Source organism: Delphinapterus leucas, chromosome 6 (assembly GCF_059928025.1).
Source record: "Delphinapterus leucas isolate spDelLeu-1000000601 "Yukka" chromosome 6, BTC_Dleu_Yukka2, whole genome shotgun sequence".
Classification (NCBI taxonomy): domain Eukaryota; kingdom Metazoa; phylum Chordata; class Mammalia; order Artiodactyla; family Monodontidae; genus Delphinapterus; species Delphinapterus leucas.
In genome coordinates this window covers 56,659,537-56,672,248 of record NC_143134.1, presented here as the reverse complement: position 1 = coordinate 56,672,248, position 12,712 = coordinate 56,659,537, and the positions used below count along the sequence as shown (strand labels likewise).

The 12,712-nt window shown below is 39.2% G+C and overlaps 2 protein-coding genes across 6 annotated transcripts in view; one reads left to right on the top strand and one right to left on the bottom strand.

The window, feature by feature from the left end:
- SLC24A2 (solute carrier family 24 member 2) overlaps positions 1-12,712 on the bottom strand; it is a 240,965-nt gene that overhangs the window by 598 nt on the left and 227,655 nt on the right. For all 4 annotated transcript variants that reach the window (XM_022573801.2, XM_089913181.1, XM_089913182.1 and 1 more), the window contains 2 exons: positions 10,374-10,463; positions 3,166-3,332 (listed from right to left, as the gene is read on the bottom strand). In XM_022573801.2, coding sequence (XP_022429509.1) covers positions 3,166-3,332; positions 10,374-10,463 — 257 coding nt within the window. The remainder of the gene's footprint in view (positions 1-3,165; positions 3,333-10,373; positions 10,464-12,712) is intronic.
- ACER2 (alkaline ceramidase 2) overlaps positions 1-12,712 on the top strand; it is an 83,792-nt gene extending 71,080 nt beyond the window's left edge. The window contains exons 6-7 of one of the 2 annotated variants that reach the window (XR_016393550.1): positions 1-11,639; positions 11,807-12,712. The exon at positions 1-11,639 is cut by the window's left edge and continues 42,915 nt beyond it. The gene's annotated coding sequence lies outside the window, so the exon portion shown is untranslated. The other variant, XM_022573805.2, reaches the window with a different exon arrangement.

The following is a 12,712-nucleotide window of genomic DNA, read 5'->3' as shown; positions in this document are numbered from 1 at the left end:
AGGTGAATTGGGGATCTGTACAGGATGACAGGAGGAGATGATAAATGGAGAAAAGGTATGGAAATCTGTGGTGAAAATGACCAAATTATTTTTTTTAAATGGAGACAGAGAATAGCAATCACACACACACACACACACACACACACACACACACACATCCAATTCTGGTGAAGTTGTGGTTGACAGCACTACAAATAGATAAAAACCCTTTGGGGGAAATATGACATTTTTAATACTTTTGACCAATCAATTCTGTTGTCGGGGATCAAGCACAAGGAATAATTTGAAATGCAGATGCAATTTTATTCAGAAAGGTGATCATTTCAGCGTTATTTTGAGTAGTGAAAAATCAGGGATAACTTAATCTCTAATAATAGGCAGGTAGTTAAATAACAAGCCATAAGTCATTGTAATTTTATGTAGCTATTAAAAATCATAAACTTATAATGATACAGGTAAATGTTCATGGTATGATTCTATATTTAAAAAGAAGGATAAACATAAACATAGCAATCTAACTTCAATAATAAATTTAAAAAGTGTTGGTTTGTATTTATGTTTTATATATACTGATATGTTGGTTTGTATTATGCCTTATATATATTTATGCTTTATAGGTATTTTTTAAATGCTTTACCTTGAGTATGTATGAATCCTATAAACAAGAAGCAAATGCTAGCAAGACTATGAAGAAACTGTTACACTCAATATATTGCTAATGACTTTGTAAATTGGTATAAACTCTTGGGAAAGACTTTTTAGAAAAATATACTACATCAGTAGCCATTGAAATGTTTATAATCTTCACTCCATCAATATTTCTTGAAGAAATTTATCCTAAAAAAATAATTAAAAGAGGAGATGTTTCTGCATAAAGGTGTTCATAAAACACCCATGATATCAGAAAATTGAAAAAAATACAAAGGTCCTACTAAAGGGTAAAGGCTAAACTGAAAGCAACGGGATGGAATTTTTTTTTTTTTGTGGTACGCGGGCCTCTCACTGTTGTGGTCTCTCCCGTTGCGGAGCGCGGGCTCCGGACGCGCAGGCTCAGCGGCCATGGCTCACGGGCCCAGCTGCTCCGCGGCATGTGGGATCTTCCCGGACCGGGGCACGAACCCGTGTCCCGTGCATCAGCAGGCGGACTCTCAATCACTGCGCCACCAGGGAAGCCCTGGAATATTTTGAGCTGTAGAATGTTAATTATGCGAGCTCTGAAGAAACTTAGAAAAATGGTTGATTTACTAATTTACTAATAGATGCCTACTCTTTGCTAGGCATAAATGGCTTTAAAATGGAAAAATAAAAGCCCTCCAACAGGGCAAAATTGATTATTCACTAAGAAAACTTTCTGAAATATTAGGAGAAAAACACACAAAAGTTAAATGTTTTGGGGTAGTAGGATTAGGGGTGATTTTCTTTAAACTTTCATTTAAGTTACAAGATATATAAAATTTAAGAACAATGAACAAAAAGCATCTTGCATTTCACTATATTTTTCAAAAACATGACAAATTTGTCTCATAGAACACTTGTAATTTTTCCCAATGTGTAGGATTTTCTCTTTTTGTGCTACAGAATATTTTCTTTCTGTTTATACAAGATATTGACCAAGAAAACTACTCTAAATGTGTCGGCAGTGGAACTGAGAAACACTGTTTATACTAGGGATGTCTTTCCTTTAAAATACACCTTTTCAGGCATTCACTCTCTCATTCACTCGTTCATTCATTCATCCATCCACCCATCCATTCATCCATTCATTCTACAACTGCCAAACCACTGCCATGCATTAAGCATTGTATTAGGCTTTGGGGAGTTCTTGTTCTTGGGGAGTTCACAGTCTAGCAGGCAGACTGATAGACAGGAGCATGAAAAGAGTGTGAGATACAGATATACAGAAAGTATACAGGAGCACGAGCCCCCAGGCAAGACTTAAGGGAATCAGAAAAACCACGATTTGAGTTGACACTGGAAGGGTAAATTGGAGTTTTCCAGACAGACAAGCAGGGAGGGCTCCTGAGGGAGAGGTGCCAGCAAAGGAAGAAAGAATGGTAGGAGAGGGCATCTTTGGAACTCAAAGGTGGTTCAGACAGTGGAAGCTCAGAGCAGGGTTTTATGCACAGGTAGTGCTGGAGTTGAGAGCACAGACTCTGTTCAAATCCCAGCTATCTCATTACTAGTTGTGTGAATTCTGTGCCCTTTGGTTTCCTTATCTGAAAAATGGGGATGAAAATACATACGTCATAGGATCGTCGTGTGGCTTAAATAGATAAAAATGTATGTACAGTGCATGTGGTAGATACTGAATGAAAAAATTATATATATTAGGTAGTGGAAAAGATAAAAGAGAACGATATTCAAGATGTTCAATGAGAAAGTAGATCCGTTTTAGTGGTCTTCCAAACTCAAATGCAAGAGCTCAGTTCTTCCGGGAACATAAGGATAATATCCCATGTCTTACTTTCTCAAGGGGCTGTCCTTCAAGGTTATTTATCAGACTACTTTTACTTGGACACATTAAATGAAATGACAGAGATGACAGCATCCCTCCCCAATCGGATCCTCTTGAGATTATTCATATTGAGAACTTCAGTTTGCTTAACTGTAAGAACAGATCTCATCTTCTGACTTTCAAAAAAACCTAGAATATCTTCACCAGCACAGATAAAGAAATGATAATGCCAAATCTGCCAGCATTTTCCAAGGAAGGAGATGGGATATTTTTTCTGGGCCTATGTTTGTTTCAGTCTGCTTTCCAATCCAAATCTCATCTGAGGCTGGTGGGGACTTTTATTAGAATTAGAACAGGGAAAAAAATACAGTGAAACCACCAGAGCATCTCAGTCGCCTATGAACGCTGACTATTCATGACATATAGCCAATGCCACTTTATAGGTGAAATTCTCTTAAAGTATTTCCTACAACACCCACTCCGTATGCAAGTTATGTGTTTCTGCCTGTGTACGGATAACTTATTCTTCATGAAGTTCTCTGAAAATGAAAATTGGAGTTGGTGAAATTGAATGGTACTACCAGTGTTTACTTTCTATTGGTATTGGTTGGTTTCGGGCTCTGAGATCCTGGTCATGTCTTCACAGCTTCTAAGAAGACAAAGACAGTGGTGGAGGTGATGTGCACCTTTATACAACTAGCTCTACTCACCCTACAGTGATGTCAAAAATGTTGCTTCCAACAGAGCTGGACACAGCCATGTCCCCGAGCCCCTTCCGGGCCACTATGACACTGGTGATCAGGTCAGGGATGGAGGTCCCAGCAGCCAAGATGGTCAGACCCATAATCTCTTCACTAATGCCAATTGTCTCTCCAACCTAAAAGCAACGACAGGGACAAACATATGAGTGTCTGAAGTCACAAAACCATCAAAACCACTACCATTTGAATGCAACTCCCTTTTAATGGGTTCTTACTCTGTGCTGTGCTGAGTATTGAGATAACAAGGAATAAGGCACCATCACTGACAGAAAGGATTTTATATTTTAATGATATTCAGACCCAAGGGATCAGGAATGTTCACATGAGGATTAAACAGATAATCTCAAAAAAGAGCTATAGAAGACTAGAGTGCAGCCTCTATATGGTTTAGACTCTACCATTTTCATAGAAAACTTGATTTTGGGTGTTTTTGGGCTTTGTAACACAGGAATGTAAATCAGCAAGGCAGCCATGGAGAAAGCAAGTTAGGGAATCAGAAGACCTTGGTCTAAGGTCTGGCTCTGGAATTTATTAAGTACTTGACCTATTGCTAACTGGACCGATTGGGCAATATCTTTGATCCTCACTTTCTTTTTTTCCTTCCAGTTTTATTGAGATATAATTGACATACAGCACTGCATAAGTTTAAGGTATAGAACATAATGATTTGACTTACATACATCATGAAATGATTATCATATAAGTCTAATGAACATCCATCATTTCAGATAGATATACAATTAAAGAAATAGAAAAAAATTCTTTTTCCTTGTGATGAGAACTCTTAGGATTGAGTCTCTTAACAACTTCCATATATAACACACAGCTGTGTTACTTATATTTTTATTCTGGTTTTCTGATCCATAAAGTGGGTACGATAATACTTACAAGGTGGTTGTGAGGACTAAATTATAATTTATGGAAAAGCCCTTTGTAAATGGGTTTGACAATGATGTATGTCATCATTGAAAAGTGACAGGGGCACATTTATTATATTCTTTTGGTCTTTGCCTTTTAAGACTGATGACTTCTCTTTTGGACAGTTGGTCTAGCCTTCAATGTATGCTCCTCCAGTCTCTTGAGAAATGTGTTTGTCTTCGTGTTGTCTTTCTTTTAAAAGCTTTATGTGTTTTCTGGAGTTGGTGAGCTGCAGTTCTGAAAACCTTTACGACAATTCTTTCAGTTTGGTTTCCTACCTGATGACGTCCAGCATTTTTTGAGAAAATGTAAAGGGCCAAAGTAGCATGTAAGAATAAAGGTTTGGGGGGAATAGAATAAACTTATTTCTTTTTTAAAAAATTGAAATATAGTTGATTTACAATGCTGTGTTAGTTTCAGGTGTACAGCAAAGTTAGTTTCAAGTGTACAGTTATATATATATATATTTCAGATTCTTTTCCCTTATAGGTTACTACAAAATATTGAGTGTAGGTCCCTGTGCTACACAGTAGGTCTTTGTTGGTTATCTATTTTATACATAGTAGTGTGTTTATGTTAATTCCAAACTCCTAATTTATCCCTCCCCCCATTTCCCCTTTGGTAACCATAAGTTTGTTTTCTATGTCTCTGTGTCTATTTCTAGAATAAACCTATTTCTAAATCTCTGTTTCGATTTATAGGAATAGCCTGGTTCCCACTAGCTTAAAAACATAGTTGGGAGCTATTTTTATTTTGATGGTCATGCCTGCTCTAGAGCCTGGTGAGCTGAACTAGTTTACCTATCCTCGTGGTGCACAGATTCACTGCTCCCCATTACAAAGTGACATCTACGTGAGCAGGGTCATGGCCTTAATCACTTATGGTCTCCCTAATAAGCAGAACATAGGCTGGTACATGGTAGGCTTTCAATACCTATTTGCTGAATAAACAAATCAATCTGCATACTTAGATGATTTTACTAGCATGATTTTTACTGACTCTCCTAGAAGAAGTTAAACAAGAGTTTTGTACAAAAGTGCTCTATTTGAGCAAAATATTCTCCCTGATGACATTTTTTGTTAGATTTGGAGTGAAACATTTTCTTTTTACAAATTTATTTATTCATTCATTTTTGGCTGCATTGGGTCTTTGGTGCTGCGCATGGGCTTTCTCTAGTTGTGGCAAGCGGGGGCTACTCTTCGTTGCAGTGTGCGGGCTTATCGTTGCGGTGGCTTCCCTTTGTTGTGGTGTGCGGGCTTATCGTTGCGGTGGCTTCCCTTTGTTGCGGTGTGCGGACTTCTCGTTGCGGTGGCTTCTCTTTGTTGCAGAGCACGGGCTTTAGGAGCGCGGGCTTTGGGAGTTGTAGCTTGTGGGCTCAGTAGTTGTGGCGCACGGGCTTTGTTGCTCCGCGGCATGTGGGATCTTCCTGGAACAGTGCTCGACCCCGTGTCCCCTGCCTTGGCAGGAGGATTCTTAACCACTGCGCCACCAGGGAAGTCCGTGGAGTGAAACATTTTCAAAGACTGTGAAGATGCTGACTAAATGATTGTCGCCCTCAATAAGTTCCAAACGATCTAATACGTTCTTAGTAATTTAAAATCTTAGAGGGAGTTTTAAAGCAGTGACTATTTAAAAAAAATTTGTATCTGGAGTTTGAATGCCACTACCGACAGAAAATTGCAGAAATTGAAGAGAGGTGTTAATGGTAGTGTGGTTAAGAGTGCTAGCATGGGGTACAAAAAGCCCTGGGTGCAAATCCTAGCCTGCCACTCCTTGGGCACAGTGGCCAACTTCCCTGAGTCTCAGTTTTTCTCATGTGTAAAATGGGGATAATAATATCTACCCTCAGAGTTGTTGGGATGTTACATGTGATGATGCATATAAAGCAAATAGCAACTAGTGTCAGGCATAAAGAAAATGTTCAATAAATATCAGCTGTGATAACTCAGACACTACTCCTGTCCCTCTCCAACGTATCAGAGTGCAACCCTCAGGGTTCCGGCAGCAGGGACAGAAGCTGGCTTAGCAGGGTCAGTTTACAAAGTGGGAAGTCACATGAATAATGACGAATTTTCACTGTACATCAAAACCCTGATGACTCTGGGTGGCTCTAGAAACACTTTCACTGAAGGAGAACCCATTTTCAGAAGCTCATGGTGAGTCTATTTCACTGAAGTGGGCTTTTGGCGAGTCAGAGGCAAGGTGATGGGTGCATGGATGGGACAGCACTCTGATCAAATCGGGGAGCATCAGAGGAGTTTACAGCTAGAAAGGACCTCAGTAGTCTCTTGGGGGAAATTCCTTTGTTTTCTAATAGAAATAAATAACGAGGCCGCTCAGAATCCATATCCAGTGCTGCTCCAATATTCCATGATCCAGTTCCTTGCTGTGGTTTAGTGGGGATCTGCAAAATGTCATATTGGCTAAATGAGACATCAGGTTGTATCTGACTCTTAGCATTAACCGAGAATTAACATCCAATTAACTAGATGAGGGATAGATTTTAATCACAGGTTTTCTTCACCCATGAAATTTACTAAGATGAAGATTCAAGATGTAAAAACAAAAAACTCCCCAAACTAAAGGAAAGTATGCACAAAGTGTTTTATGTGAAGGGCATTTATTTTTGGCCAAACAGTAGCCAAATAATTGTATTAAATAGCATTTATTATTGGTAAAACTGTGGATAACAAAATAGTTGAGCACCAAATGGTGCACTTGTTATCTTTATAGCTTTTACAGTTTAGAAGTACAAATGACAGAATTAGAGCTACAGACTTAGAACAGAATCTGCTATTTTGATCAGCTGTCTGGATATTTTGAAAGAGAAAAGCATTTCTTTGGAGAAAAGAAAGAGGAACTTCTCATTCATTATTTACTAGTAAGGCTTCTCTTTATGCACTTTATATTTCTGGGCTTTTTTTAGTAATTATTATTGTTCCAGGCATTGTGTTTGTATTTATCTACAAGGGAATGAAAAGGAAACAGGATTGTGGAATGAAGATAATCATTAAAGAGTAGAGAAAGAGATGGAAGCCTGTAGGATGATGTTTCCTAGGATGACTAAAGAGAAATATCTAGAAAACAATATATTCCAATAAGTGAAAAAAATAACTTTTTTTCCTTTATCAGTACATGGAAGAATAAAATTATTAGGAAAGGCCATTATATATCTATAAATGGCAAACAAACACTCCTTTTAGCCTGGAAATCTGGAGGCTGAGAAGCTGCTTACCTTCTGCAATGATTTCTGTTGGGTATCGGTAGCAAACATCTTTCAACAAATGTAGAAAATAATGACTTCGGGGCAAACAGAACTTCTTCAGGGGGCCGAGGATTTTTTGGAAATATTAAGGAAGAGTAATCTGAGGTCATATGTCAGTAAAATAACTGTGATAGGAATAATATAAAATATATTGTAGGAATAATGCTTGGTTTATCAGCCAACATTTCCAGTGGATTTTGTTAGTGATGCCATATCTTCTTTCTGAAAAAATTAAGGTGTAATTTCCATACAGTAAAATTCACCCTTTAAAAAGAGCATACTGTTCTGTGAGCTTTGACAAATATATGCAGTCCTGTTTCTCCACATCCTCATCAACAAATGGTATTGTCTGTCTTTTTGGTTGTAGTCATCCTAATGGTTGTGAAGTGGTATCTTATGTTTATTTTGATTGATTGATTGATTGATTGCGGTACGTGGGCCTCTCACTGTTGTGGCCTCTCCTGCTGCAGAGCACAGGCTCCGGACACACAGGCTCAGCGGCCATGGCTCACGGGCCCAGCCGCTCCGTGGCATGTGGGATCCTCCCGGACCGGGGCACGAACCCGTGTCCCCTGCACCGGCAGGCGGACTCCCAACCACTGCGCCACCAGGGAAGCCCCTTATGTTTATTTTTGAACAACTTTATTGAGATATAATTCACATACCCTAAAAGTCACCCATTTAAAGTATACGATTCAGCGGTTTTTTAGTATATTTATAGAGATGTGCAACTATCACCAGAATTTAAGTTCAATTTTTCGTCATTCCAAGAAGAAACTCTATACCCGTTAGCAGTCACTTCCCATTGCCCTCCAACCCCCCCAACCCTAGGCAACTGTTACCTACTTTCTGCCTCTACAGATTTGCCTGTTATTCACGTTTCATATAAATGGAATCATACAGCATGTGATCTCTTGTGACCGGCTGTTTTCACTTAGCATAATATTTTAGAGGTTCATTTACACTGTAGCATGTATCAGTATTTCATTCATTTTTATTGTAGAATAATATTCCATTGTGTGGCTATACCACATTTTATTTACCCATACAAGTTGATGGACACCTGGATTGTTTCTACTTTTCGGCCATTACGAATGATGCTGCTGTGAACATTTGTGTATAAATTGTGCAGATGTTTTCATTTTTCTTGGGTATATAGACAGTGGAATGACTGGATCATATGGTAACTCTATGCTTAACATTTTGTGGAACTGCCAAGCTGTCTACAAAGTGGCTGCACTGTTTTACATTCTTACCAGAAACATATCAGGGTTCCAATTTCTATACATCCTCTCTAACACTTGTTATTTTCTGTCTTTTTGATTAAGTCCATCCAAGTGAGTGTGAAGTGGTATCTCACTGTGGTTTTAATTTGCATTCTCTAATGAATAATGATGTTGAATATCTTTTCTTGTGCTTATTAGCCATCTGCATACCTTTCTTGGTGATATATCTACCCAAATCTTTTGTCCATCTTAAACATTAAGATGCCTGTAGACGCTTGCCTTTCTATTATTGAGCTTTAAGAGCTTTTTATATATCCTGGATACAAGTGCTTTATCAGAGAGATATGATTTGCAAATATTTTCTCTCAGTCTGTGGTTTGTCTTTCCAACTTTTTGGGTTTTTTTTTGGCTGTGCCACGTGGCTTATGGGATCTCAGTTCCCCAACCAGGGACTGAACCTGGGCCCTCGGCAGTGAGAGTGCGGAGTTCTAACCACTGGACAGGCAGGGAATTCCCTGTCTTTTCATTTTTTAAATGAGGTTTTCTGAAGAGCAGAAGTTTTACTTTTGATGACATTTAGTTAATCAATTTTTTTTTTTTATGGATCATGGTTTGGTGTCATATCATAGAACTCTTTGCCTATCCCATGGCTATGGGGATTTTCTGTTTTCTTCTAGATGTTTTTAGCTCTTACGTTTAGAAATATCGTGCATTTTGAGTTAAGTTTTGAGTATTGCAGGTGGTAAATGTCTAAGTTCATTTATTTTGGCATATAGAAATCCAATTATTCCAGCAGCATTTGTTGAGAACTCTATCCACATATGTCCTTGGTGTATATTTCCTTATTTCAAATTGCTATATTTTATTTCTGTTAAGAAGTATAATAATTTTAAGGGTATATTAGACAAAGAATACAAGTGGGCAGTTGGAATTTATGTAGTTTATAATAGAGATTAAAAGCATGAGTTTTGGAGCTGCAGAGTGCTGGGTTAGAATCTCAGTCCTGCTTTTTACTACCTAAATGATCCTGGGCATTTTTTTTTTTAATTAGCTCTAAGCTTAACTCTTTATCTGTAAACTGTGGATAATAATAGTACCTCCCTCATAGAAATTATACCCATGTACAAGGACAAAGGGATGTGAATTACCTGGCATGTAGTATACATTCAATCAATAATGGTAACCATTACTATCTTTGAGAATGTAAGACCTTTGCATCGCATTCCTCCATTCATGTGTTGCAACAAAATTCCTGAGAGTTTATTCTGGTGATGGACATTATGACTGGTATTGAATTAAAAGTAGTAAAAGGGAAATACATCATCATTTTTGTAAATGGAGGCTCAAGGAAGAGACCATTTTGTCTCCAGTTCTTTTCCTAAGAGCCAGTTGGATGAGAACATGAGGTGAGTGGCTGCCCAAGAGAAAGTAAGTGCTGCTGAGCCAGGAAAAACTCTGACATTCCTCCAGGCCTGGGTTGGCCTGGCTTCAGGCTTTAGAGGGCAAGAAGCAGTGAGACTTGCCTTTCTTCCACATGGCTGTCTGGGGCTACACCGATTTGAGTCCACACTATAGGGAAAGGCCAGGAGACGAGGGAAAGTTAAGTGGAATAAATTCCTTTAGTCCTGGAATATGTAATTTGTTAGATGCAATACTGTTGTGACAGTTTCAGAAAGCAAACACACTGGTTAGCCACTTAGCAACCAAGAGAAAATCCAGGCGGATGTGTGTCACTCTCAAGGCATTACCTGATGTGCCCACCAGACCATCAAGTAAGAGAATACTGCGATCCAGGTGATGGAGCCGAAGAACGTGATGGGAAAAAACTTCCTTGATGACTGAAAGAGAACCAGAAAGAGGAGAGAATGTGAGTGCTAACTGAGGTGATCTGCTAGCTCAAAGCTGAGACCACCAATTCAGCTACTTCTCCCTCACTGCCTGCAGTCCTGGTAGAATTAGCAATCAAAATAAATGACCAAGCATTGGTCAAGCTGGGACGTTAAGATTCTCTCTTGAGAATGTGAAATTGGTGGAAGCCGAACCATCCCAAAGCTAGTTTCTGAGATGGAAGTGTTTTGAGGAGAATGTCTGTTCCTGTTGCTGGTTTCTCAGAGGCTCTCTGCTCCTGCCCTTTCCAAGGCTTGGTTTCTCAGTCTTCCCTTCAATCCCTCAATTCCCCACATTCTCTCTCCCTCTCCTGCTCCCTTTTCTACCTTCTCTTCAATTTCATGAGAATCAGTTTCTATTGCTTCAACCCACGTATGCTAATAATCCATATGCCAGAAAGCCTACAGGATTAATTACATTTAACAAGAAGGATCAATAGTTTCCAAAATACATTGGCTCATTTTACGGTCCCGTGAATTATGAGGAAAAGCCACACAGAAGGAGCCATCACCACAATTAATACAGATTCCTGAGGATGGCCAGTCTCCAGGACGTTGGAGCCACACAGGTATCAACAGCAGATGCTCACTTGTGCTGCTCTCCAGGAGGTGGCACAGTAGACGTTCTTGGGAATGCTTTTTCTCCTGTTCTCCACCCCTAACTATGTTGTATCCAATTATGCTTCTAGCCCTGGGCTCTGTGCAATCTCAGGCTTATAGTATGAGCACTTTCAAAGTTTCTTTCAAACATCAGCCAAAATCAGACACTCAAAATGCAGTGTTTCTTATCCATCCCACTATAGGGAAATCCACGCTTGCACCGGATGGTAGTGGTGTCCTGTTGATGCCCTTTCTGCAAAACTGGGATCCTTTAAAACATGCTCAGATAACAGGATGCTCTCAGAGAGTCTCTCATTTATTATTGCCAAACACTTTTTCTTTCAAAGCTTTCCACTTTGAGAAACAATCTCATTTTTTGCTTTGATAACGCCATCCAATTTTGTCCAGAGAAATGAATCCTGGAGTGGACCTGGATGAAAGCTATCTCACTTGTCTGAAGAGCTGACCTTGGGCAGTCACATAGAACACTTCTGCCATGGCTTTTGAGAGCTTCATTAAAAGGAAAAGGTAAACCTGTATATGGTAATCTTTTGAATATCTTTAATGATGAACACAGTCGATTGCCCCAAAAAGGCTTATATTCTTTCTATTAATTTCAAGTTTTTAATATATGTTTTCATTATCATTCACATGGTTCTATTAAATTTCACAATAACCATATTTCTTTCTTTCAGTGGTTGTGGTTTTTCTTGGGCCTTTTGTTAGCTGGGATGTCTGGAAGACCAGTGGGCTTGATTAAATTGGAGAAAGCATTAACCACGGTGAGTAGCCACAACCTTATTCTTAAATGCTTCCCCCTACTCCTTCCCTTTCTTAGAAGGAAAATATTTCAGCCAAAGACTCAGACTCCTTCTGGGGACCTAAGCACTATTTAATGGGTTATGGGAAAAAAGTCATCAACTTTTCAAAGTGGAGCTTGAGACATTCACTTTGAAAGCAAATTCCTTTAAAGCAAGGGGTTCAGCTGGATTCTGGAGACCAGAGTCCCTGAGCCTTGGAATTGCCAGTGCCAAGAAATCAATTTTTCCCAGGCAAGGCAATCAGTTGATTAGAGTCCCTATTCTTTTCCTCTGGCCACAAGTCACTGTTTCAGGATCCTAGGTGTGATGAGGGCTTCATCGCCCACGCCATGCTCTATCACAGGGAAGAGAAGGGCCCCCTCTTGTGATGTGGGACCACCCATGTGGTTTGAGCAGTAGCCAATCCTTAGCTTGATTTTGAGCATCCTGGGAGGGAACGGAGTACCATCTCCACACTTTATGACATGGCACATGGACTGGATATCCTGGGAGAGTCCTCATTTCATAGGTATGGCCCCTTTCCAGGTTAGCTCACTTACTAAGTATGTAACTATTATTTTATTATTTAATTTTTTTGTACCTTTGCATGTCTGTTCATTGATACAGCATCACAAGTCAGAATCAAATTATTTGAACATATTTCTCATCTAAAAAATATCATCCCTGAACCATAGACCATTCCCAGTCAAAAGGCAGAAAGTAAGGAATCGGACTAAGGATTTAAAGGTGCTAAGTTTACACCAACATATTATTGAAAACCTCTGTGTTTCAAAATTTGAT